The sequence below is a fragment of the Cricetulus griseus genome, chromosome 4 (genome assembly GCF_003668045.3).
Source record: "Cricetulus griseus strain 17A/GY chromosome 4, alternate assembly CriGri-PICRH-1.0, whole genome shotgun sequence".
Lineage (NCBI taxonomy): Eukaryota > Metazoa > Chordata > Mammalia > Rodentia > Cricetidae > Cricetulus > Cricetulus griseus.
In genome coordinates this window covers 173,797,909-173,825,776 of record NC_048597.1, presented here as the reverse complement: position 1 = coordinate 173,825,776, position 27,868 = coordinate 173,797,909, and the positions used below count along the sequence as shown (strand labels likewise).

The 27,868-nt window shown below is 44.1% G+C and overlaps 1 protein-coding gene across 1 annotated transcript; it reads left to right on the top strand.

Annotated features, from left to right (window-relative positions):
* Spesp1 (sperm equatorial segment protein 1) lies at nt 1-27,856 on the top strand. The gene is made up of 2 exons (XM_027415109.2): nt 1-136; nt 26,553-27,856. The coding sequence occupies exons 1-2, from the start codon at nt 1-3 to the stop codon at nt 27,710-27,712; spliced, it is 1,296 nt and encodes a 431-aa protein (XP_027270910.1). The 3' UTR covers nt 27,713-27,856.
* The last annotated feature ends 12 nt before the right edge of the window (nt 27,857-27,868 follow it).

Genomic DNA, 27,868 nt, shown 5'->3' with positions numbered 1-27,868 from the left:
ATGTGTGATTACAGGTGTCCGTGGAGTTGTTGTGTGACAGACAGACTTTTCAGGGAAAACACAACATTACATCTATTCTCTCCAGAAAGAGTGCCTGTGACAGACCAAAGCAACACCTGCACTGAAGTCCAAGTTGGTGAGTCAATGAGTGGGTTACTAACAGGAGGAAGGGTGAGCATTTTCTTACAAGGAGCAGAGAAGCGCAACTCTGCACAGACACCAGCTCACAAGACACCCTGAGCTCTTCAAAGCTGGGTGCAGCTGGAGGTTACAGCCCTGGAACATTCTTCAGGGTTAGCAGGCTGACAGTTCAGGAATCTCCTGTCTCCAGCAGACTGGGGAGAGGTGGCTGAGGATCTTCCAAGAGTGTTTCCCCAGTCAGGTGACCATGAGCCTCCCCCTTCACTTCTGCCCAACAGTCTTAAATTGGAGGAGCCTGCAATACCTAATCAAGTTCAACTAACTGCTGATGGCTCAGTTCGGAACTTGATATTGTATTCAGGCCCAATATGAAAGGTGTTAAGATATCTCTTGAAACTAAAAGAAAATTAACAAAGATGAAAATATATGCCTTGATTCCAGGATTTCATGACTCTTACAAACACTTATAAATGCTTGGACAAACACAGTTTCTCTAGGGTTGGATCCCAACCCCAGTGAAACAGAATGGGTTGTCCCTCCTTTGTAAATGGGGAATTAACAAAATAATCCAAATATTCCTGATTGCTGTCCAAGTCAGTGACAGACACTAGACTCACATTACTGCTGTCTTCCCACAGGCTGTCTTTCCCCCTTCACACCTGCCCTGCACCCACTCCCACTGATCCCAGTTGTGCCTCATTCCTATCTGTGCTTGTGTGAGTGTGTGTGTGTGTCAGTTTCAGTGTGAGTGTGTGAGTGTGAGTATGTGTGAGTGTGTGAGAGAGTGTTGTGAGTGTGAGTGAATGTGTGAGAGTGTATTCAGTGTCAGTGTGAGTGTGTGTGAGTGTCTGAGTGTATGTGTGTGTGTGTGTCTCAGTGTCAGTATGAGTATGTGAGTGTGTGAGAGAGTTCATGAGTGTGTGAGAGAGTGTTGTGAGTGTGAGTGTATGTGTGAGAGTGTATGTCAGTGTGAGTGTGTGTGAGTGTGTGTGTGAGTGTGAGTGTGTGAGTGAGAGAGAGTGTGTGAGTTGAATTAGGGTACAAGAGCATGGGCACCTTCCCAGTTCCTATACCACTGAGCTGCAGCCTGTCCTTGAATAGTGATGAACTGTTAATCATAAATGAAAGCTCAGTTTGGTACACTAGGAGTATTACTGGCTTTATGGTATCAGCACCAAACTTGGGAGAGTTCAGTACACCTTTTCTTCCTCCATTCTTGCTAATTAGACCGGAGGCACTCAGGACACCTTCATATCAATTTCTGTTTACTATTTCTAGTGTTTTTGCTTTATCTTGTCTTGGAAACAGTTAAGGAAATATTCAGCTACTTGGGAGGCTAATTTATGGATGTCTTCTATAGACTTGAGCTATATGGACATGGCTGAATAATTCACTTTCCTACTGACAACAAAGACGATTGTTGACTTTATAAAGAGAGTTCTGAGGCTGGGGAGATACTCAGTAACTAACATGCTTGCCACATAAACATGAGGGCCTGAACTTGGACCCCAGCATCCACATAAAAAGCCATTCGTGGTAGAACACGGTGTAATCCCAGTACTGGGAAGTCTGAGATAGGAGGCTTCTTGGTGACTCAGTGGGGCCAGTCAGTCTAGCTGAATTTCTGAGTTCTAGATTCAAGATTCTGAATTCTCATTACCAAGATGGTTGCTGGGCATCGGGGTGCACACCTCTAATCCCAGCACTTGGAATACAGAGGCAGATGGATCTCTCAAAGTTAGAGGCTAGCCTGATCTATATAGTGAGTACCAGGCCAGCAAGGACTACATAGTGAGACCCTGTATCCAAACAACAACAACAACAACAACAACAACAACACAAAACAAAAACAAATAAAAACCATAAAAAAATGATAGCGCGCTACTGAGGAAGAAAGTTCTGGCCTCCACATGCACTTTCATACATGCACACTCAAACCCACACATGCAAACATAGACACATCTCACTCACATGTGCACTCTAAGCCTACAGGAACAAATACCACACAGAGAGATCTTGAGACTGCTCTCTTCCCTCATGGCTACTATCTAAAGCTTAGTACAGACCTGGGGCTGATGCTGAAGGTGGTAAGATTGGGAGTAAGCACTGTGTAAGCAGTCCCCCTTCCTGCTAACCCCAGACCCCCCTCCTGCTAACCCCAGGCCCCCCTCCTTCTAACTCCAGGCCCCCCTCCTCCTAAGTCCAGGTTCCCCTTCTGCTAACTCCAGACCTCCCTCCTGCTACCTCCAGGCTCCTCTCCTGCTAACTTCAGCCCCCTCTCTTGCTAACTCCAGGCCCCCCTCCTGCTAACCCCAGGCCTTTCTGGAAATCTTGCTGTCAGACTTGGTTACTCAATGCTTCTGTTTCTAACCTTGTAAACTGGAGATGCATCGGGTCGGCTATTATCCTGTTCATTCCTACTGGCTTTATTAGTGTCATCTTTGATCCAAGGTCCCTTCCAAGGTTCAATTTTATAACATCTGCACATCTTGAAAGCATTCCTTCAGTTAAAAGGAGACAATATGAACTCTAAATCCATGTGACTTGGTGCCATAAACCTCAGTGATTACAATGATGGAGAAGGTGATTGCCAGGGCACTGTCACCCTCCTCTCTAGTCTGTATTACTCTTACAAAATTGTGTGGGCATCAAATCCATTCTAACTGGGGATAGACCCTGGCCACAACATAATGGAGTTGAAGAGTTTACAGATACGCTTTCACATACTACCTTGAAATTAACCTGAAAGGTACCATCCCACCCACTGCTCTCAATTCCCTATCTGTGCGGCTGGATTCCCTTCACACAGTATAGCAAATACTCTCATGAAGCCAGACATCATGAAGAATTGTAAAAATGGGAAGTAAAAAAAATATAAGAAAAGGGAAGTGATGCTTTTGTTTATTTGCTATTTTTTTTGTTTCAAGAAAATAAAGTTGTTTCTAATAAAAATCTGTATTTTTATCTTAACATTAGGTAGGTTCTTTTACATTAAAGCAAATTTTTCAAATATTTGTTTTTCAGTTCAAGTTGAGAGTCCTTTTTTTTTTAAAGATTTTATTTATTTATTATGTATACAATGTTCTACTTGCACATTTGCCTGCACTTCAGAAGAGGGAAGAGGACACCAGATTTCATTACAGATGGTTGCAAGCCACCATGTGGTTGGTGGGAATTGAACTCAGGACCTCTGGAAGAGCATCCAGTGCTCTTAACCTCTGAGCCATCTCTCCATTCCCCATCAAGTTGGGATTCTTAATCTCTAATATGGTACTCACCAATATGAGGAAGTTTATGGACAAAAGTTGTTTGGACACCCAATAACTGGAAGCTATCACACAGGAAAAAAATATATATCACAGAGACACCAGTAACACAATAAATATCATTAATGCAGAAATAGTAAAGAAATTTTAGATAACTGATTAGTGTGTGTGTGTGTGTGTGTGTGTGTGTGTGTGTGTTTGAGAGAGAGAGAGAGAGAGAGAGAGAGAGAGAGAGAGAGAGAGAGAGAGAGAACGTGGAACATGGAAAAGCAGTCAGTGCTCTTAACCTCTGAGCCACCTGTCCAGCCCTGGTTCCTAATTGTCATGGTGGTATTTTGGGAGGTGCTAGAAACTTCATTTGGTAAGGCCTAGTTAGTTGGAGGAAGTGTTCTAAAGGGGAGGTGTCCTTGATCTTGCCCTGGCCCCTTCCTATCTGTTCCCACAAAGTGGGTGGCTCTGCCCTCTCTATGGTGATGCTCTCTCTGACTTATCACAGGCCCATGGCAAGGAAGCCTAGTGACTATGGGTTGAGACCTCTGAAACCATGAGCCAAGATGATTCTCTCCTTCCTCAAACTATTTCTCTCCATTACTTGTCACAGTAACAAAAAAGTGACTGACACAGTGTGCGTTGTGACAAAGTGTGTTACACTGTTCAGATTTGTATCCCTTACTGATCTTTGGTCTATTTTCTCTGCTAACTAGAGATGAATTGTTAAAATCTCCCATCACAAGTCTGGAAAATCTTTGCTGTTCTGTCCACTCCTGCTATGGATACTGTAAGATCATCCTGTTTTCCTGGCTCACAATACCACACAACAGGAGCCCACTGTATCTGCTGATAAGGCAGCTGTAGCCCAGACAGCACCAAACTCTTCTGGAGCCTCCCTGATAATCTGGCTCTTCCTGTTCATTTTTTTTCCAGACAAGGTTTCTCTGTGCAGCCCTGGCTGTCTTGGAACTCACTCGGTAGACCAGATTTACCTCGAATTCACAGAGATCTGCCTGTCTCTGCCTCCTGATTGCTGGGATTAAAGGCGTGGGAAACCACCACCTGGCTCTGTTCATTTTTTAAAGAGCCCCTTCTAGAAGTTGACTCAGTGCCTGTCATTTGATTGCCTTGATGATCCATCCTATAGTCAACTGGAGTCTCTGGAAGATCATGGGGCTTGTCTAAATGTACGCAGCCTGCAGTGGTATGGCTGGAAGTCCATCTCAGCAGTGTCTGACTCTGCTGTACCTGTTGCCTCAGAATTACTTGTATGTACCCTAGGCTGTGAAGGGTAATTCCTAAAGAGAAGGTGTTGCTGCAGAGCCTGGTTCAATGACCGTGGAGAGTTTGGAATGTTGTAGTTCCAGAGCTCAGTTACAATCTATCTTGGGCTATCTTTAGCCCACTAAGTAGCCACTCTTTGTTGCCAAGCCCCATGTCAGACCTAACACTGGAATGTACTAAGTTAACAAAACCCTATTTTTTTTTATCAACCAAAGGCTGAGTCATCAGATGACATCTGAGGCCATAGCTGAGGTGTGTCCCATAACTGTCCTTTTGATGTTTGTACCAATGTGTTGGAAAAGTGTTCTGATTTATGATTTTCTTTGTTCTATTACTATAAAATTTCATCCATATTGAAACATGGAAATTTGGAGTAACCTAAATCTATGTTCCTGGGCCATAGCCACTCCTTTTTGGCTGCAGAAGAATTATCTCTTCTTCCCTTCAAGGTGAGAGCTGTGTTTTTTGGTGTCGAGGCCAATAGTTGAACTCCTCTGAAGTTAGGCTCTCTCATCTGTAGAATGGTTGTTGTTGGCTTTTCACAGGGTGGTCATGTTGGGTCCTGGAGCACAATATTCCAGAGCATGGTACTTATGGGTGCTGAACACTTTGAACTCAAACCATTGCAAAGTCTCAGACACAACCTCCAAATAAGGGCTACTCTGATGTCTCCCATCCTCCTGCTAAAAGTGGATGGCAGAAATAAGAATTCAGAGAACTGCAAACCAAGCTGTAAAACCTGGGAAGGCCACCCCATCTCTTTTCCTTTGAGGACCCTCATTCCACACAGCCTTGCCCTACCCCAGGCAAAACTGACCTGAACAGACAGGCTGGCTTTCCCTGCCAGAGGGTTATTCCTACCACTTTGTCCAATCACATTGCCACCCATGCCTTGCTGAACATAAGCAAAGAGAGAATTCCTCCTAAATCTTCAGGTCTTCATCTCTGAAGGTTCATGTGACTTCTATTGGCTTGTATGAAATTGATTCTTTATGCTTTGATCTAGTTATCATTTTGATTTATTTCTGTTTTTGAGAGAGTCCTTTTATGTCACCTAGGCTGGCTTAGAATCCCTATGCAGCCTGTGCTAGCCTCAAACTAAAGACCTCAAACTTAGCCTCACTGTGCTGGGATGACACCCAAGGACTACCATGTTCACCCTGCCTTGTTATTGAAAAAGAAAGGAAAATCATGAGGCTATAAAGGCAGATGGCTTAGCAAAATGTTGCTTCTTCTTGAATGTTCCTTAGGCCAGTAAAGTAACTGCTAGTGTTGAGGACATGTGTCCTTGGGAGCAGAGCTTTATTACAGGTGACAACTGAGTAATGATTCCCTTGCATGTTTAAGACAGGGCAGCTGAAGGGAGGACAGACATAGTTTTGGGATAGTCAAGAATAAAGGAAAGAGTGCTGGAGGTCTCTACAATTTTGTTCAAATAACTGCAGAACCTGGAAAAGCTGTTGCTGCTATTGATGCATAACATACTGCCATTATTGGTCTCCCTCTCTCTCTCTCTCTCTCTCTCTCTCTATATATATATATATATATATATATATATATATAATTTGAATTTTTGGAAACTTTAGCTGTGCTGTCAACTTTGGAAAAAAGTATCCCAGTTTACAGTGTTGAGTTGGCATTGTACAAAAATTAACAGCCATATTGGTCTAGAAATGTTGAACTTAATTTTTTTACATTTGTATAGGAAATGGAAATGAATGTACTAAGGAAATGTATAGGAAATGTATAGAAATGACACACTGTATTAAATATGTAAGGTCTTAAAAAAAAAAAAAGAAGGGATTTTGAGAGCCCATCCCATGTGAAGGGATGCTCTCTTGACCTGGACACATGGGGAAGGGCCTAGGCCTGGCCCAGGATGATGTGGTAGACTTTGGGGAGCCCCTTTTGAGGGCCTTACCCTGCCTGGGGAGTGGAGGGGGGATGGCTAGGGGCAGGTGGGATGTTGGGGGGGAGGGGAGGGAGAGGGAGAAGTGATTGACATCTGAAGCAAGCTTGTTCCTAATTTGAACTAATAAAATAAAATAAAAATAAAAAAATAGAAATTCTAAATGGCACTAATAGTAAAAGTGCTGATTGTATACAGGAAATGGAACCTATATCACTATAACTGCCAAAATAAAATTAGAAGTAAGAAGAAGAAAAAAAAAGAATAAAGGAAGTTGAAATCTCTAATATCTGCCCTAGGATATCAGAGGTCACCCTACCTACTCTGCTACCCTCTAGTTGAGCCTTTCTCAAAGTCCACGTGGGGGAGCTGAACAGTTCATCCCAACGTCTTTCAACCTTCTTCAGGAGGGATTAAAAATTCATGTACCAGTCTGGCATGTTGGCTCACACCTTTAGTTCCACCTCTCCATGAGGCTAACCTGTTCTACAAAGCAAATTCCAGGTCAGTCAAGACCCTGCCTCAAAAAACCAAAACCAAACCTAAGTAGGACATCCCTTCCTCAGCCTGACTGCAAACTGTAAGCTTTAAATCAGCAGAGAGGTCGTTTCCAGATACGGTGAATGGAGGCAGATCCTAGTTGGAGGATGCAGGCTGTTCTTTACTTCCGACTGAGAATCATCATGGTCTCTGATGTAGTTGCTACTCACGTGTGTGTCCTTCAAATGAAACACTTGAAAGAAAACCAGACCCGGATCTAAAATTGTCCCTGAAGATATAGGAACTCATGACTGAGATTATGCAAGTGAACCTGTTGGTGTTGTTTGGTGCCCCCTGGCGGGCTATGACAAGCCTGTCTTGAAAATTAGCTTGGGGTCTTAGACTCTGTGGGCACCAGAGAAGCCTAGAGATGCTAGGAGAGTGCTAAGACAGAATGCTTGTTAGCATTGTTTAAGAAAAAGAAAAGAGGAGAGAGAGGAAGAATAAAGGGGAGCTATTTTAGTGAGCAGCCAAGGCTGAGAGGCAAGGTTAAGGGATTTCTTTCAGAATCGGCTGGGTGCGGTGCCACACCCTGTGATCTCAGCATCTGGGAAGTGGAGACAGGAGGGTCAGGAGGTCAAGGTCATCCTTGGCTCTGTGTGAGTTAGAGTGTCTTCACTAATGTTTATAAAGCTTCTTCTAGACGCTAAGCACTGGGTCAGGAGATGGCAGGCAACAAGAAGATCCAGTAGCCTATCCTTGTGTAGATTATGGATTTCAGTAAAATGAACATGTATTTTGAATAGGCACAAGAACTAAAAATGGGACATCCTAGGTTCATTTGAGGTTCATGAGGAGTTCACTTCTTAAAAGTATTAACATCTATCTATCATCTGTGTTGGCATAATTTTCTATCCTACCAACCAACTCCCAAATAGCTGCACAGAGACTTTTTTTTTTTTTTTTTTTTTTTTTTTTTTTTTTTTTTTTTTTTTGTTTTGGTTTTTCGAGACAGGGTTTCTCTGTGTAGCTTTGGAGCCTATCCTGGCACTCGCTCTAGAGACCAGGCTAGCCTCGAACTCACAGAGATTGCTTGCCTCTGCCTCCCGAGTGCTGGGATTAAAGTTGTGCGCCACCAACGTGCAGTGAGACTTATTATTAATTATACTCAGCCAATAGCTTAGGCTCGCTTCTAACTAGATCTTACAACTTAGATTAACCCATTTTTATTAATTTACTTGCTGCCACATGGTCATGGCTTATTACCTCATCTTGTACATGTTCTGCTTACTCTGCATCTGGTTGTCAACTCTACCCTTCTTCATCCTAGAAGGCTCTCCCTGTCTGCAAGTTCTGCCTAACCTCTTTCTGCCTAGATACTGGCAATTTAGCTCTTTATGAAACCAATGAGAGCAACACATCTTCACAGTGTACAAAAAGATTGTTTCATAACTTATCTATCTATCCATTATCTATCTGTCTGTCTGTCTATCTATCTATCTATCTCTGTGTGTAGAGGTCAGAGGACAACTTGTGGGAGTCAGTTCTTTCCTACCACCATGTGGGTCCCAGATATTGAACACAGATCCTAAGGTTTGGCAGCAAGCATCTTACTAGCTAAGCCATTTACTCATCTCATAGTTCACCTTTAAAATGAGAGCCAGAGAGTGAGTTGTGTTCACTAGACTGGGCTGATATTCTAAAATAGCCAACTAATTGCTCCAGGTACCCTTGTCTTCGAAAAAGAGGACCCTGGAGCTGGAGGACTCTTGTCTCCTGACCAAAAGGACTTGGAAATCCCTGGATTGATAAAGGCATTACCTGCTACTTACACTGGGGTAACATAGGAAATTATTAAAACAGGAAAGTGTTGACTATAAGGACAGAAAAATGTGATGGAAGCCAGGGAGGAGGTAAGAAGTAGCACCAGCAAGCAACAGAATGCTATGAGCAGAAAGGTGCATGTCTTGGGACTCAGGAGGTGGCTTTGCCGGTAAGGTGCTTGCAGTGAGAACTTGAGGGGCTGAGTTTCGATGCCCAGCACCTATGTAAAGGCCAGGCATGGTGGCGTGCACCTGTGATCTCCGTGTTGGGGAGGTGGAGATGGTTGGAACCCTGGAGCTCCCTGGCCAGTCATGGACAGTCACTGGGTTCAGTGAGAGCCTCTGTCTCAAAGAGATAAGATCTGGAGGGCAACCGAGGAAGGCATTGGATGTCAACCTCTGGCCTTTCCATACAGGTACACAGACACATCATCTTAAAAAGCCTTTTTAAATTTTGTTTTTAGTTATTCGAGCATGTGCACCTGCAGACCACAGAGCCATCTCTCCAGCCCTGTGCTGTTGTTTATCACACAGATTGTTTGAGGTGGGTAATTAGAGATGATGTATGGCGAGTCTTCTGTTTTTCCCAAGCAAGTCCATGGAGAGGAAGTTCCTCTGGAGAATGATGGCTTGGGCATGAAAGGGAGCTTGGCTGGAGCTGGAGGAAGGCTGGGCCAGTATGAAGAATTGCATGACGGCAAGTGGGGCATCCTTGGCTTTAATTGACAGCTTGATACAGCCTAGAATCAATCACCCAAGAGGAACGCTTCCATTGAGGAAATGCCTAGATCAGATGGACCTGAGGACATGTCTGCAGGCGATTGTCTTGACTGTTGATTGATGTAGAAATGACTAGTCCACTGTGGGCAGAACCATTTCCTGGGCTCTATAACATGCTTAGCTGTGGGGAGCAGAGGAAGCCCTGGGTGAATGTGTAAGAACCGGAGGAGTGCTGAGTGAATGCATATTATTGACACGAGCATAGCATTGTCAAAGACCCCAGGGCCTCAGCCATGGGAATGGCAAAGCCTTCCCCAGGGTCAGGATTGGGAACTGGCAAAACCTTCCTCTGGTCCATGTGCAGATGCTGGCACTGTGCAATCACAGCTTCCTCCTCTATGACAGGCAAGCTGAGGCTGCTCCCCTACAGAGACTTCCCACTGAGACTAGCAAACCCCTCCTCCTGTGTTGCACATAATAAAAGCGCTGAGCTTCCTGGCTGTTCTGTAGTTGTAAGTGCCCTTCATCAGGTAAGCATAGCCCACCCAACCCCACCTTTTATGTACCTGAGTTTCTGTGTGGAGGTACACATGTGTATGTGGTTAGTCTTGGCTATTATACCTCGGGAGCCATGCATGCACCTTTATTTTCAAGATAGTCACTCTCTTTGAGACCTGCATCTTGATTAAAATAAGCTAGCTGGCCAGAGGTGCCTGTTTCCATCTCCCCAGTGCTGGAGTTACAAGTGCACACACCATACCTTTGTGAGTGTTGGGGAATGAACTCATGTCCTTGTGCTTGAGCTGTAAGATGACTGACTCATCTTCCCAGCCCTAAAGTCCTTTTTATATAAAATTATCTTCTATTTGATTTGGTGGCACCTGCCAGAAAATCCCATATAATCTTCAATACATATGTATAGATCCTAAGTTAAGTCAGATATGCAAAAGTCGTGGGACAGCAAAACACACACATATACACACCATGAGACAAACAGAGAGTGTGTATCTTAAGAATCTTCTGGAGAGGGAACTGGGATTGACATGTAAAACAAGCTTGTTTCTAATTTAAATAAAAAAATCACCAAAAAAACACACAACAAAACAGAACCTTTCTATTTTCTGTGGGCATTTTATCATTCAGAAGTTAAATGAGGGGTCTGGAGGGTTGGCTCAGTGGTTAAGAACACTGACTGCTCTTTCAGAGGACCTGGGTTCAATTCCTAGCACACACATGGCAGCTCACAACTGTCTGTAATTCCAATTCCAGAGGACCTGACACCCATGGCAAAGCACCAATGCATATAAAATAAAAATTAATAAATTAAAAAAGAAGTTAAATGAGTTTCTATGTGAACTTGTATTGAGAACTCCTTTGCAATTCATCTTAGTGGACAGCTTCATGGAGACTGGTGACACATCTGTAGGTCTTTTTTGGTTAATCGGGCGAGATAGGGTTTCTCTGTGTAGCCTTGGCTGTCCTGGAACTAGCTGTGTAGACCAAGCTGGCTTCAAACTCAGAGATCTGCCTGCCTCTTACTCCCAACTGGTGTGAACCACCGGACTTTTCTTTCAAACTTTGATGAGGTCTCATACTAAGAGTCAAACTGGCAGAGTCTTCCTGGGCAGAACTAAAAGCATGTCAAGAACAATGCTTATAAACCTAGCCACAGCCATCCTGTTCACTAAAACCATCCACACAAGCTGGAGAGATCACTCAGTTAAGGGCTGGAGAGAGGACTCAGAGTTTAAGAGCTGGAGAGGTAACTCAGTGGCTAAGAGCACTAGCTACTCTTTCAGAGGACCCAGGTTCAGTTCCCAGAACCCCACATGGGGGGCTCACAATCTTCTGCAACTCCAGTTACAGAAGATCTAATGCCCTCTTTTGCCCTCTTCTGGTGCACACATACATGCAGGCGAAATATAAATAAATCTCTTTAAAACAAAAAACATTTCAGCAGACCCAATTTCGAGTCCTCCATAGCTAGTAAAAATTATATTTGTCTAGCTAGGGGTCAGAACCTGACAAAAGAAGGCACTTTCCAGAGACGGCCTAGCACTTTCCTGAGCTCCCAGGTGGGTCTCATTTTGCAAGTTGATTTCAGCCCAGTGCTGTCTGTAGAGCAGCTGCGCGGAACTGGAAAAAAAGAATCAACAGACAACTGGGAAAAAGAATCAACAGGCAACCTTTCTCAAACCAGCCTACAGAAAAACGAGGGGGGGAGGAGAAGGGGGAGAGGGAGAGGGAGGGAGAGCGAGGGAGGGCGGGGCAGACGGACAGGACACCTTTTTAGCACATTGTGGCTTTTCTTATTGAATTATTTAAGATATTACTACACGACATTTTGTGTATCTAAAATGTGAAGTACAAGCCGGTCGTTGGTGGCGCACGCCTTTAATTCCAGCACTCAGGAGGCAGAGGCAGGAGGATCGCTGTGAGTTCGAGGCCAGCCTGGTCTCCAGAACGAGTGTCAGGATAGGCTCCAAAGCTACACAGAGAAACCCTGTCTCGAAAAAACCAAAAAAAAAAAAGTAAAGTACAAAAGCAAAGTGCACAATAAATAGCAAAACATTCTACAATGTAGCAAAATCAAAAGCCAGTTTCTGGATTCTCAGCGGGAGATTCAGGGAAGTCAACACAAGCGCCATCCCTGTTATTGGTGAGGCTCTGCTGCCCTCGTGTGGCAGAATTACTTCTCTGCCAGAACCTGTGTTTTTATTCCAGAGAGCATCTTTTCTCCCTACAATTCCTAGACTGGTCTCAAACTCAAGGCAATCTTTCTGCCTCAGTTTCTTAACTGCTGGATTATAGGCACAAGGCACAAGGAATCACACGTGTCTTCGAGAATATCTTTTTTGTTTGTTTGTTTTTTTGAGACGGTTTCTCTGTGGCATTGGAGGCTGGATCTAGCAGGTTGGTCTCGAACTCACAGAGATCCACCGACCTCTGCCTCCCGAGTGTTAGGATTAAAGGCGTGCACCACCACCGCCTGGCTAGAGAATATCTTTAGATGTTTAGATTGACAGGGTCGATAGATGGATGAATGGAGACAAGGTTAGAAATGTAGATGGCTCAGTGTGTAGTAACACTTACTCTTCAACCATACTCACCTAAACCCCAATACTCACTTAAAACTCCAGGTATGGCTGCATATGTCTGTATCCCCAGAACGAGGAGACAGAGACAGGTAGATTTAAGAGTTCGTTGGCTAGCCAGCCTAGTCCAAACAATGAGATGCCAGTTCAGTGACTTTATCAACAACAATACAGCAGAGAGTGGTAGAGAGAAACATTACACTATTCTGGTTAGTTTTTGTAAACTTGACACAAATTAAGGTCACCTGGAAATTGGGAGTCTCAATTAAAGAACCATCTCCATCAGATTGCCTGTGGGCATATCTACGGGGCATTTTCTTGGTTAATGATTGATGGGAGGGGGCAGCCCTTTATGGGTGGTGTCATCCCTTGGCTTGTGGTTCTGGGACATATAGGAAAGCAAGCTGAGCCATGGGGAGCAAGCCAGTGAGCAGTATTCTCCATGGCTTCTGCTTAACTTCCTGCCTCCAGATGTATTCCTTGAGTTCCTGCTGTGACTTTCCTAGAAGCCGAATAAGCCCTTTCCTTGCCAACTTGCTTTTAGCCCGTGTTTTATTTTAGTTTATTTTTGTTTTCTGAGACAGCATTTCTCTGTGTAGCTCTGACTGTCCTGGAACTCACTCTGTAGAGCAGGCTGGCCCCGAATTCACAGAGACCTGCACACCTCTGCCTCCCAAGTGCTGGGATTGAAGGTGTGGTCAGTGTTTTCAATAGAAAGCAAGCTAGGACACCTGCTCTGGCTTTGGTATGGTGTACCCACCCTCTCACATGTCTGTCATATAAGAGGGCAGGAGGACAAGAGGGCACATTCATTCATGCATGCACTCATTTTTTTTAAAAAGGTTTATTTTTATTTTTACATATGTGCCTGTGTGTGGATATGCGTACATGTTGTGTAGCCATTTGCAGAGCCCAGCATGCCTTCTGCCTGGAGCCGGAGTAACAGCTGGTTGTGAGCCACTGGGTATGGGTGCTGGGAACCAAGCTTGGATCCTCAGGAAGAACAGTTAACTGCTGAGCCATGGAGGGATTCATTTTATAAGTAATGAGATTGAATTGTTTTTCTAAGCACTGGACCAAGTGAGGCTTGGAAGTGACTTTTGAGATCTGGGGTGTGAAAAAGAAATGCAATGGTCTTGAGTAGGTGGGGCGACAGTGGGAACTTTGTAGCCCGCTTGTACCAGGAGGATAAGGAGAATCTCCTGGGTGTGCTTCTTCCTCTACAGAGACATGTGTTTCTGGCTAACCAGGTTTCTTTTCTTTTCTTTTTTTTTTTTTTGTTTTTTTTTTTGTTTGTTTTTTTGTTTTTTCCGAGACAGGGTTTCTCTGTGTAGCTTTGGAGCCTATCCTGGCACTCGCTCTGGAGACCAGGCTGGCCTCGAACTCAGAGATCCGCCTGCCTCTGCCTCCCGAGTGCTGGGATTAAAGGCCTGTGCCACCAATGTCTGGCTCTGGCTAACCAGGTTTACTCCAATCTATTGGGTTAAGAGAAAGAATAAAATACAGTAAATAAGAATTTGAGATGCTCTGTGTCCATCTAAAGAAGGAGAGTAAGGAAAGGAAGGAGACAGCAGCAGAGAGCAGGCAGAACCCTTCATGACTCCCCCCAAATGAAGTAGAATGGTTGAGTGCATGCCATAGCTGTGTGTGTTTTATATTTGTGTGTGTGTGCACAAGTGTGTGTGTTGCATTCACATGTGTGCTCATGCACATGAAGACCAAAGGTCGCCGTCAGGTGTCTTTCTCAATCACCCTTAGCCTTACTTTCTGAGACAGGGTCTCTCACTGAGCCCGGAGCTGTCAGATTTGTCTACACTGGCTGGCTGGCAAGCTCCAAGAACCTCCTGTCTTCACCTCCCTGCTGCTGGGGTTATGGGCACTGAGTTACCACACCTGGCTCTTTACATGCATGCTAAGGATCAGAACAAAGGTCTCATGTTCACATGGTAAGCCCTTTATTAGATGCCACTCCCCTAGCCCCTGGTTGAACACTCTTCTTCTTCTTCTTCTTCTTCTTCTTCTTCTTCTTCTTCTTCTTCTTCTTCTTCTTCTTCTTCTTTTTTCCTTCGAGACAGGGTTTCTCTGTGGCTTTGGAGGCTGTCCTGGAATGAGCTCTTGTAGACCAGCTGGTCTCGAACTCACAGAGATCTGCCTGCCTCTGCCTCCCAAGTGCTGGGATTAAAGGCATGCGCCACCACCACCCGGCAGGTTGAACACTATTCTAACCAACAAAGGTGGCTTACCTGGTTTAGTTTGTTCAGACTGTTGTACAAATAACACCACAGATCAGGTGGTTTAAACAACAATTTATTTCAATACTGGGAGGTGGGAAAGTTGATTTGATGTTTGGTGGAAGCCTGCTTCTTCACAGATGACTCTTTGCCATGCTCTCATACAGAATCTCCGGGGTCTCTGTTTTAGGGTACTAATCTCACGCTTGAAGGCTCTGCCCCATGATCTAGTCATCTCTTAAAAGCTCCACCCCTTTCTCATCGTGGCAAGGGTTAGGATTTCAACATGGGAATGGGGAGGAGTGAGGACCTTTAGTCCATATTCTCTTTGCATTTGACTGTCTCTGTGATGCGAGCTATGGTTATCTTGGGACCTAAATTCTCCCCCTAAATTTATTATAGATTTTATATCACAGTGTGTATATTATGTTTCTGCTTTTGTTACATATTCCAAGTTGCTTTCCAAACAGTCCCAACTGTTTGATTCCAGCATGCTGCTATATTTGGGTTGAGCACTGCTGGAGTGCCTCGAAGACTCACGAACCAAGCTTGAAACAGTACCATGCAAGCTGTCACGACTTTGTCACCTCTTACTCATCCCCTGACTCAGCATGGTCTGGCTTCTCCCCAAACCATTTCACTGAAACTGTTCCTGTCAAGGGCCTTGTAGCTAAAGCTAGCCCCAACCTCTCTCTCTCTCTCTCTCTCTCTCTCTCTCTCTCTCTCTCTCTTTCTCTCTCTCTCCTCTCTCATTTGTCTTTCCAGAATCATCTAAGACCCTTCTTTCTTCCCCACCACCACTCCTTTCTGGGCACCTTTGCACTCCCTCTATTGTGCTCTCTCTAGCCTGCCTCTTTCCATCCTAGGGTCATGGTCTGCTCCATCTGCAGACTCTTCTTGATCTACCTCAGACAGCCCTGCTTCCAGATACTCCAAGCCTTCTGTAACCCAGCCTCCACCTCAGCCTTCTCCCTGTCCCACAGCCAACTCTTCTCTGGATAGACCAACTCTGGCTGCCGACCTCAAGCTCACTTTGCCATAGTATTGAGCATAAAATTCCTTATTCTCCTCCATAGGCACCCACAATCCCCATTTCAGTAAAGGTACATCGAATACCCAAACGATCTACTAGAAATCTGGGCACCATCTCATATTCTCTCTTCCTCTACATTTAAACAATCCCCTAATCTTTGTTTGAGATGGGGGTCTCATGTAGCCTAGGTTGGCCTTCAACTCTTGATTCTGTCTCCACCTCCTTCAGCATGATCTTATTGATTTTAACTCTAAACATCTCTTAGATATGCCCATATGTTCTGTATCTTCTGCTACCAGAACTCCCGGTCCCCAACAGTATCTCCTAACCAGAGTCTTGCTTCTACTTTAGCTTTCTTCAGCGTCATTTGGTCTCTGCAAGGAAACTAAGCTTTCTACCCATCTAATCACACTTTCCCTAATCGGAACCTTGTAGCATCTCCCCATTGTCTCAGACTAAAATCTAAGTTTCTTTTTTATGAGCCAGAGATAGGACCACATGGGAATTGGTAAAGATTAATCATACAGGAAAAGAAGGACGGTGTTAAAGATTTTAACTCACACATAGATTTGAGTAGCCACACGACTATTATTCCAAGAAGTGCTCTCTCTGAGACTGGGGAGCAGCTCAGTCAGCAGAGTGCCTGCCTACCTTGGATGAAGCCTATTCAAGCCACAGCACGTCAGAAACCATACATGGTGGCACCTGTTAAATCTCAGGGCTTGGAATGTTGAGACAGATGTATCATTAGTTCAAGATCATCCTTGGGTGCAGTACAGTTCCAGGCCCATCTGGGACAGAGAAGACCTTGAATAATCCTCTCATGCTATCTGTTTGTAATTACACCTTTCTCCACTGACTCTAACTCTTTATTGTCAAAGAAACGGGCTGTAACCCCGAGTGGTGGCGCATGCCTTTAATGCTTTGGTTTGTTGGTTTTTCAAGACAGGGTTTCTCTGCGCTCTGTACACCAGGCTGGCCTCGAACTCATAGAGAGCCACCTGTCTCTGTCTCCCAAGTGCTAGGATTAAAGGTGTGCGCCATCATGCCTGGCTTTGGCGCATGCCTTTAATCCCAGCGCCCACGGTCTGGGAAGTAGAGGCTGGGGGAGGGGAGGTCTCTCTGAGTTCGAGGCCAGTCTGATTTACAACGCGAGTTCCAGGTCAGCCAGTACTTTTACACAGAAAAACCCTGTCTTGCAAAACCAAAAAGGGAGAAATGGGACGTACCGGATGTAATCGTTACAAATCAAAACAAGCAAAACCCCTTAAGGTGTCTGCAATATCCTTACCTCTTCCTCCCATTCTTCTCCACCACTTCACTCCCCACTCCCACCCCCGGCCCGGCAGCCAATCATGCGACTTAGTCTGAACCACCTAGCTCTTGTTGCTCTCTAAGCCTTCCTGCAATAGACTCTCACTTCCATCTCCTTTGGGGCAGACTGGGGGGTCCTGCAGCGATTCCCATCACCGTTGGCTCCGTGTAATCGCCAGGTCATCTCTTCCATTAGACAACAACTTCTGTGCAACAGCTGTGTTTTCAACCGGGGAGTGCCATAGCGTGCCACTCACCGAGCTTCTCCAGCCTCTAGCCTAAGCGTCTGTAGCAGCAGATCGCCATCGAGCCATTCCTGGTCCCTGTTGAATCTCAGCACGCATGCGTCACTCGCACGCGGCCGCCCCGCCCCCTTTCACTGGGGCAACCGTTGCCGGGCGCCCGGGCCCTGGCGTGGGACGGTAGCCGCTGACATCCACCCCTTTGGGCCCTAGGTACCCCGGCCTGGTGGCCCCAGGACGTTCCCGTCGGATGGCGGAGTGCTGTGAACGGCGCTCATGAAGCCCGTTGTCCTAGTTGTGCTGTGGCTATGGCCTTCGTCCCTGCTGGCGTATCCCAGTGAGTGATGGGCCGGGTCGAGATCCAGGGGTTTCCGCTCCCTGCACCTTCCCGCCCTCTATCCCAGACGCGGGCCTGGGTGCCAGGTGTGCCATTCCAGTCCTCATCCTGCTCTGCCCATTGTCCCCAGGATGCTCAGCTCATAAGCTGAGTTCGGTGTGGTGACTCCTCCTTAGGCCCGGGGACTCCCTTTAGGTGACGCATAGCATGACAGATTGCAGCCTGGGCTCAAACACTTCGTGTTTTGTTGGAATGCAACCACGGTCATTACTTTATTGGCCATGACTGCTTTCCTGCGTCAGAAGGACTTGCTGCACAATACTGCCTTGCAAGGTCTGATATGTTTACTGTCTGGCCCTTGAGAGTAAAACCTGGCTGGCCCCTGCAGTAAAATTTAAAGAGAATGTGTGTTGAGGGGAGGGGTGTGTCTTCTTGAGCGTTTCTGGGAGGAAAGGATTCAGTCCAACGATGCCAAGAGTAAATATAAGTGTATTAAGCAAAGCAAAGCACTCCAGAGAGAGATTGGAATGGGCTGTCTCCAAAAGGGCATAGCAGCACAGTGGGGTCTGAATTGTGGATTTAAAATACGTTTTATGAATGAGGTAGATGGTATATTCAAAGGGAAAGGTTTCGTCTCCAATCATGGTAAATGGGATCTCTCTTTTAGAATATTTATTCCTAGTTGTTCCTTCGGTCCATCTTATCTTTTGAGACAGGGTCTCGTGAAGCCCTGGCTGACCTTGAACTCACTACATAGCCAACACTGACCTTGAACTTCTGATATTCCTGATTTACTTCTCCAGTGCTAATTATTACAGGTGTGTGCCACTACACCCAATTAATGCAGCACTGGGGACCCAACCCAAGCCTCATGCATACTAGGCAAGCACTCTCCCAACTGAGCTTTGTGTTCAGCCTCCAAGTTTCTTTAAACCATGGCAAGTTTCTTTAAACCATTCCAAGAATCGCTTTGCAAGCAATAGCCATGTCCTACAGGAAGGACATTGGCAAGCCTTCTGTGTGGGAAGACTTGAGCCTAAGAACATAAAAACATAAAATCATGAGGTGCACAAAGGTGTTAAATTAGATTTTTTAAAGCTAGAATGCTGATTAATATGAATATAGGTACTTGTTCAACCATCAGAAAAAGCCACATTTTTTTTTCAGAATTAATAGTAAAAAGTTAGAGAAAAGCTGCTGGATGAGGAACAAAGTGGTTTCTTTTGCATTCACTCTGAGATTATTTCAGTCATGAAGCACAGCACCCTGGTTAGTTAGAGCTGAAAATACATCAGCTCAGTTATTTTTAAGTTTTTTTTTTCCTTTGGGGCACAAGTTCATACAGCACTTAACCCCCATTAAACTCAGGAAGTCTGTTTTCTGTGAGTCCACTGCATGACATGTATGGAAAAATGCAAGCAACTTGTTATCTGAGGTTATGGATTTGGGGCCAGTCTGGCTCATTAGTGAGTGATGGATGCTTAGGTTTTAGTCCTGTGTACATCAGTTCTTTATACGATAAGGCTAACCTATGTTGTGTGTGTGTGTGCGCTTGCAGTTGTAAGAATCTTTTAGTAATTAGCATATATAACTTTGGTTAGATTTTGGGTGTGTCATCCACAGAGTCTGTGTCAAGGCTGGCAGGACAAAGTAAAGATGTATGAGTTCATTTTGTGTGTGTGTGTGTGTGTGTGTGTGTGTGTGTGTGTGTAGAAGTCAGTAGATAAACTCAGCTGTCTTTAACTTTCACCTCTTTAAAGCAGGGGCTCTTGTTTGCCACTGTGAACACAAGGAATTCTCCTGTCTCCCTCTCCCATCTTGTTGTAGGAACACTGTGATTAAAGATACACATTGTGGACTCAGGCTTTACTTGGTTTCCGGGGATCAGAACTCAGATCCTCACACTTACTTGTGAGCTTTTACCTTCGAATCATTCCCCCAACCTATGAACCATAAAATACAAAGATCAGGTGTATTTCGTTGAATTTCAACTTTTTAATCTTTGTGTGAGTTTAAAAATTTATCTTTTTCTTTATATTGAGCTACCAAATTTCCCAGTGTTATATATGATATTTTACTACAACCTCAAACTCACCAGGCATTTATATCAAACGATGTGTTGAAATTAGCAACATGGTTTGGATTTAAAGCTTTAGTGTTAAAACATTTTTTTTGAGCACATAGACAGATACCATCCATTTCATATTGAAGTATATGCTTTTTTAAAAGTCTATTTTGGCTTAGTGTTTTTATAGTTTCTTTGTATAGTTTAGGGTGTGTGTGTGTATATGGTTATCAGTAGAAACCTGTCCTAGTTTGCTTTCTATTGCTGTGATAAACACTGTGACCAAAAGCAATTTAGAGAGGACAGGGTTTATTTCATCTTACAGCTCACAGTCAACTCTTCATGAAGGGAAGTCAGGGCAGGAACTCGAGGCAGGAACCTGGAGGCAGGAACTGAAGCAGAAGTCATGGAGGAGTGCTGATTACTGGCTTGTTCACCCTGCTTTCTTATAGCACAAGGACTATCAGCTCAAAGATGGTACCACCCACAGTAACTGGTCCCTTTCATATCAGTCATTAATAAAGTAAGTGTTCCATAGGCTCGCCAACAGGCAAATCTGATGGGGGCATTTTCTCAATTGAGGTTCCTTTTCCCAGATGACTCTAGCTTGTCAAGTTGACCAAAACCAATCAGGACAAAAAACTTACCTCCTTACATATCCCAGTACATATTCACAGCACACTTGCCTTAAGTATTTCCTTTTCATGTGCCAGCAGCCCCATCAGATTACAAGATGACCTTGCTTCTGCTGTCAGGCAGTGGGAAAACTCAAGAGGACAGTGGCTTCCATATGCCTTCTCTCTTCTTCTTTCTCTTAATCTCTCTGGTGTTTTTCCTGGTGTTCCATGATTCCTCCTTTTATCATTTCCACTCTGTTGGTTGAAATACATCTATTGTTTCATTTTATTTTTATTTTTAGTGTGTGTGTGTGTGTTATGGGTATGAATGCCACAGCCTGTGTGTGAGGCCATATGAAGTTGGTTCTCTTCTAACCTTCCCTGGATGACCATGGACTTCGAACTCAGGTTGCCAGACACCTTTACCAGCTGAGCTACTTTGCCAGTCCTGGGGAACTACATTTAGCCATTTTTCTTTTTCTTTTTTTTGTTTATTTATTAATATGCCTGCAGGCCAGAAGAGGGCACCAGATTTCATTACAGATGGTTGTGAGCCACAATGTGGGTGCTGGGAATTGAACTCAGGACCTCTGGAAGAGCAGTCAATGCTTTTAACTTCTGAGCCATCTCTCCAGCCCTAGCCATTTTTCTTGTAGGTTTCTGATCACTTCTCTTGTTTTCTCCTTGGTTGTCCTTTTATTCCCAAGAGACCTTTTCCTGGGATGTGGAATTCTGGGTTGATTACTCCCCATCTCCTACTTTTGCTGGCACTCATAAAATATGTAATATTTCCTTCCAACCTGATGACTTCAGATTAGAATTAAACTTGTCATTCAGTTTCCCCCAAATGTAAGTCGTTTTTCTCTTGCTGTATGTATGAGTGTGTTGTATACACTTGTCAGTGTATGTGAACATATGTGCATGTGGGCATGTGTACACCTGTGTGTGGAGTGGAGGTGAAGTCAGGTGTCTATCCTTGCTCACTCTGCATAATTATTAACATTACAAGTTTTAATTTATATATTTCGTTGTGTACATGTGAGTCTTTTGCTTGCATGTGTATGTATACCATGTGACTTCCTGGTACCTGTGGAGGTCAGAAGAGGACTTAGATTTGCTAGAGTTAGAGTTGTGGATGGTGGGGAACCACTATGAGGGTTCTGGGAACCTAACCTGGTCTTCTACAAGAGCAACAAGGGGCTCTGGTCATGTCTTCTACCTTTTCCTTTGTCTAGATTGTTCCATCAGCCTGTCTCACCGCTCACCAAATCTTCCCCCATCCCCACCTTTGAGATGTTTTCAGGTTCACTATTGTGTTTTTCATATGTGTAAATTCTAAGACTTCATTGTGGTTCATTCAAACTTATTTATTGATGCTTTTGTTGTTCCTGTTGTTGAGATAGGGTCTCATCTAGCCCATTCTGGCCTCAAATGCAATATGTAGCCAAGAATGACGTTGGCTTTTGGTCTTCTTGCCTCTGCCACCAAGTGCTGGGAGTACAGGCATGCACTAGCATGCCCTGGTTTTTTGTTAGTTTGTTAAGACAGTGTTTCTATGTGTAGCCTTGGCAGTCATGGTAGTCACTGTGTAGACTAGGCTTACCTGGAACTCTCAGAGATCCACCTGCCTCTGCCTGCCGAGTGCTGGGGTTAAAGGCTTGTGCCAACACCAGCAACAACGACTTTTTTTTTTTAAAAAAAGTTAAGTTTAACTGGTGTCTCACTTCTATAATGCCAGCACTTTGGAAGTTGCAGACTGATAAGTGTTCAAGGTCATCCTTGACTAAACAGTTCAGAATAGCATGGGCTCCTGTCTTAAGGGGAAAAGGTACAAAGAAAGCAGAAAACACAACTTCTGACTTATAAATTGTCAATGACAATTAGCTTCAGTAACTAAAGTAGAAATAATACCTATTGATAAACCAAAGTTTTTTTTATATACTTTAGTTCTTTTAAAACTAGTACATATTAATTATACAAAGTAATGAATTTCATTGTAGCAATTTTAACATATATGTAACAGATTTTGATCAAGTCATCCCCCCCCCCAAATTTAATTCTGAAAAATGATTTTTTTTTGTTGCTTTACCTATATGGTCATGTCCAGTTACTATAATGTAAAAGAGTCACAAACATGACATTTTTAAATACATAAGAGACAGTCTCAAGTGTTCTGACTGTTCCACGAATCTATAATTAACATCTTTGACTGACTAGCATTCAAATCAGCAATCAGAACATGAGGCTGGGGATAGAGTACAGTGGCAGAGTGCTCACTTAGGATACACGAGGCTCCTGGTTCAGTTCCCAGCATGGCATACGTACAGCCCAGACTACTTCATAAGTGTGATATTTTAATGTATGTGGATATTTTAGCTCTAGTACAGAAAGCTAAGTGACTAGGATTTCTGAGTTTATATTACTTATGATATTGGGTTTATCTAGAAAGACCTATGCTCCAGTTTTGCTCAGGAGAAACGCAAAGGTAATGAACTGCTTTTATCTTTGTGTGGCATGAACATCTTGTAAGTGACTGACTGTCAGTCCCCAGTCAGACCTTGTAGAAACAAAACATTCTCTCTCTCTCCCTCTCTCTCTCTCTCTCTCTCTCTCTCTCTCTCTCTCTCTCTCTTTTTGGTTTTTTGAGACAGGGTTTCTCTGTGTAGCTTTGGAGCCTATCCTGGCACTCGCTCTGGAGACCAGGCTGGCCTGGAACTCACAGAGATCCGCCTGCCTCTGCCTCCCGACTGCTGGGATTAAAGGCGTGCGCCACCAATGCCCGTCAGAAACAAAACATTCTATGTAGACTCCCCTCAGTGTCTATAGATAGCTCTTATGTACAAAGAGAACCCTTTGGCAGTAGAGCAAAATTTTGTAGTATTTATTTATTGTACATGTTTCTAAGTATTTTGGTACAACTAAATAGGAGAAGAATTTGTATTCTTTATGGTATTTTACTTTAGCATGTGAAATCCAGGTGTTTCCACAAGATCATGCTGTCCCATGTCCCCACTGCTTTGCCAACACCATTGTGGCATGTCTTTCTGACAACATTGTGCTAGCTTTGAAGTGAAGCAGTCTGTGTTCACACCCCATCCTTGCCGCTCAGGAGCTGAATAATCATGGGCAGATTACTTTCCGAGTGCCCCTCCTCTGGTGTTTGAGATAGAGTTTCTCCAGCCCTGGCTGTCCTGAAACTTGCTCTGTAGACCAAACTGACTTTGAACTCAGAGATCTGCCTGCCTCTGCCTGCCAAGTGTTGGGATTTTAAAGGCGTGTGGCACCCCGCCTAGCTTCTTTTTCCTTTTTACCAAAATACCACTCACGTGGCATCTGCACACGCTAATGGCTCAATGAATGGGAGTGATTGCAATCTTTTTAATTACTGTCTCCCAGTGCACCCTTCAGAATTTCAGCTATTTTCATTCCTACAGTTGTTAGCATCTCTTGGCTATTGTCTCTGTCATGTGATCATTTTTTCTGTTCTATTTTAAAAACTGCAAAAAACTCAAGCTCAGCTGACATTCTCAGAGCTGAGATTTCAGCAGAACCCTAGGTTTCCAGGCTGCTTAGCAGAGTTCCTGGAGCAGTATCCTGACATCTTACACTGCAGAAATTCGTGTGTGTGTGTGTGTGTGTGTGTGTGTGTGTGTGTGTGTAAAATTGGATTTTTCTTTGGGTCGCCAGCTCACAAACAATGACACAGAGACATTATTAGAGAATTATTATTTATGAAAGCTTAGCCTTAGCTTGGGCTTGTCTCACTAGCTCTTGTAGCTTAAATTTACTTGTTTTTATTAATTTACATTTTACTTTGTGGCTTTTTGTCTTTCTTTCATTCTGTATGTCTGATTCCCTTCATGTCTTGTTGGTGTCTCCTGCGTGCCTAGATTCTCCTCCTCTTCCTTTCTCTCCCCAGAGATCCTGCCTATACTACCTGCCTAGCTATTAGTCATTCAGTTTTTTATTACACAAAGCACAGTCACACAGTGTACAAATATCCTACAACACGCATGTCCACATGTGGGTCTGTGAATGATTTTGTAATGTACCAGTGGGCATGCTATTTGGAGGCTAGAGGTCAACATCAGGTGTCTTCTTTTTCTTTTCTTCACCTTATTTTTTTGAGACAGGGTCTCTCCCTTAACCCAGAGCTCACTGATTTGCAAGCTTAGCTGGGGCCGAGAGGATACCACCACATCAGCTTACATGGGTACCGGGGATCTGAACTCTGGTCCTCAAGCTTGTGAGGCAAGCATTTTCTTTACCTACTGATCTGCTTTCACAGCATTGGAGGACTTCTTAACCTTAACCATGGTCTGGGGCATGCTGTTAGCTTAGATAAGATATCCAAGCGGCAAAAATAGCTATGTTGTATTGGGGTAAACCACAGGAAATAGTCCAGGTGTAATAAGTGGCTCAACTTCTATTGGGTTGGCTTGTTCATTGTAAGAAATAGAAATTTATTCAATCTTTAGAACTCCCTGTAGAATGGAGAAAAACAGGATTTCATGGTGGCCAGGGTTGTCTGTAAGGACACTGGAATTCTATTATCTTGCCTGCAAACATTTTTACAGGGCTCAAACTGATTTGCAAGAATGGCCATGATTAGCGGCACCTGGAAGGCCAGTCTGAAATGCATAGATGTGTTAGAAGGGCAAAAACAAGAGGTAGGAAGCATGCGGGGAGGGGATGGATTCAAGAATAGAATAATCCGAGACATTTGCAAGGAAGAAAAGCAAGGTAGGAGGTAGGGTGCCTCTGTTGCTAGGCAACCACAAACAGGCCTTTTGGTGTTTCCAGAGTAACTGCAGAGGAGGATAATGAGTACTTGAGATGTTTTTAGAAATCACATCCAGTGAGTACCTCCTTTTCCTGTCCTTTGGCTTCCTAACTTATTTAATAGCTACCTGGATACCCCATTTGCTAGTTTAAGAGACAAGCTAATTTACTGAAGATCAAGAGCACCCTAGACTAATTTCAAGGCAGTGCCCTCTGCAAAGCCATTCCTGCCTATCTTTTGACTGCACATTTTAGATAGGGCATGGTTAACTCAACTGTTTGCTTCTAGATGCCCAAAACAGAAAATTTCTCAAAAATTTTAGAAACATCTTTTTGTAGAAAAAATGAAATATACAAATGGAAACAGTGTCACAAAGGCTCCGTCTCCCTAACATCTCTTGTCGTTAGTAAATCCACTCACACTCCTCTTCTCCTAGCCTCCCTGTCCTCCTCCAGAATTCTTGTCCTAAATTTACTTAGAAGCAAATTATAGACATTGTATAATTCTACCAGTAAACAGTTTAAACAGTTTAGTATGGATGACGAAAGTATAAGCATGTAAAGGAACATAACTGCAGTACAAGCATATCTAAGAGATAACATTCAGCACACTCACACAGATCCGCCTGCCTCTGTCTCCCCAGTACTGGGATTAGAGGTGTGTGCCACTGCCATCACCCAGCCAGAAGATTTAACTTTTAATTGTGTTTACTTAGCATCTGGCTCCTAAAAAATGTAATAATTGACTCTGGTGAGCCAATATGAGCCCATCATAATACCTTGCAGGCTTAGACAACATGATCAAGGATTTTGGTTTAATAAATTGCCTATTGAATCATAAAGTATATGATTCAAACATACATTGGTGGCGCATGCCTTTAATCCCAGCACTGGGAAGGCAGAGGCAGGCGGATCTCTCTGAGTTTGAGGCCAGCCTGGTCTCCAGAGTGAGTGCCAGGATAGGCTCCAAAGCTACACAGAGAAACCCTGTCTCGAAAAAAAATAAATAAATAAAAGAAAGAAAGAAAGAAAGAAAGAAGAAAAAGAAAAGGGTATCCTTGTGTAACTCCTGTCCTACTCTTGTCCCTTCATGCATTTTCAGTGGCCGCTGAGCTTCTTGCTTGTTCTTGCTAGGACAGAAAGTGAGCTGTGGTTAGCAAAGTCTGTCATGCGTCCTATATAATAAGCGTTACTCACTGTGTGTTTGGTTTTTCCCCTCCAGCCATAACTGTGTCGCCTGATGAAGAGCAGAATCTGAATCATTATGTACAAGTTTTACAGAACCTGATAATGAGTGTTCCCACCAGGGATCAGGGCTCCGACAAAAAGTCAGAGGTCTCAAGAACTGTGGAAATCGCAGAACCGAGGTCGTCGCCTGACCTGATGTTGATACACACCCCTGACGAAGTTACCTCTGAACACGATGTTCTGATCAGGCCAGTCAGCGAGGATAAGACGACTTTCCCTTCTAGCGGCTTCACGCTGGGGATGGACGGGCAAAAAGAAACCGAAAGCACGGCGTTCTGGTCCATCCGGCCAAATAACGTTTCTATTGTTTTACACTCGGATGAACCTTATATTGAAAAAGATGAGCCGGAGCCGGAGCCGGAGCCGGAGCTGGAGGTGGAGCCAGAAGCTAGACATATAGTGCCTGAGCCTGAACCTGAACCTGAGCCTGAGTTTGAGTCGGAGCCGGAGTCTGAGTCCCACTCAGAGGCAGAGGACAGTCTTGAGCCAGACTCACGGCAAAACAGGATGAAAACGGAGTCCTCGAGGATGCCATCCCTGATCATCCATCCGTGGCTGGGAAGTACGCGTGTCACCTTAACAACAAGGGCCAGCACCATGGATGTCTCCACAGACACTGAGGACGTGCCCCAGCTCTCAGGCCTGTTGGAAAACGAGGACATCGAAGAAATCGCTGAACACGGCTCCCAGAATTTGAGATATGAGGAGATTTTGGGAAAAATTTACGATATTCACTCAGAGATTCTGCGGGGGCCTCTTGGTGACAGCAACAACCCCGAGTACAAGGAGTACATCAAGGCCTCCAGGGAGCATCTGAAACGGAGCCTGGCCCTGGCCGCAGCCGCTGAGCACAAGTTACAACAGATGTACACATCTCGCATCTTCCCAGAGGACCAGATGATCGATTCAGCCGATGACATGGAAACGGTTATCGACGTGCTGTACAATTCCAGGTCCAAGTTGTCGGAGTATTTGAATATAAAGCATATACCAACAGAGCTGAGACAAAAGACCACTGCTGTGACTGGTGTGTTGAAAAGACTATTATGTGTAGATCAGATAGAAATACAACACCTCATTAGGAAGCTGTTAAGCAATAATTTGAAAATCCTAAATATCCTTGATATTCCGTGATCAAACTCATTTAAGTTAAGGGCTCGTTCACAGGAAAATAAGCATATTAGTGATTTCAAAAGTTGCCTAAAATATTTTCTATTATTATTCCATGTGCTAACATCCGTATGTGTCATGTCATAAGATATTTTCATATGCACTAAAAACCTAACAATT

Bases quoted from the DNA above. Each gene is read 5' to 3' on its own strand.
- Spesp1 (XM_027415109.2), top strand. From the start codon at position 1: ATGTGTGATTACAGGTGTCCGTGGAGTTGTTGTGTGACAGACAGACTT. The intron at 137-26,552 runs GTGAGTCAATGA...TTTCCCCTCCAG, and splicing joins CTGCACTGAAGTCCAAGTTG to CCATAACTGTGTCGCCTGAT.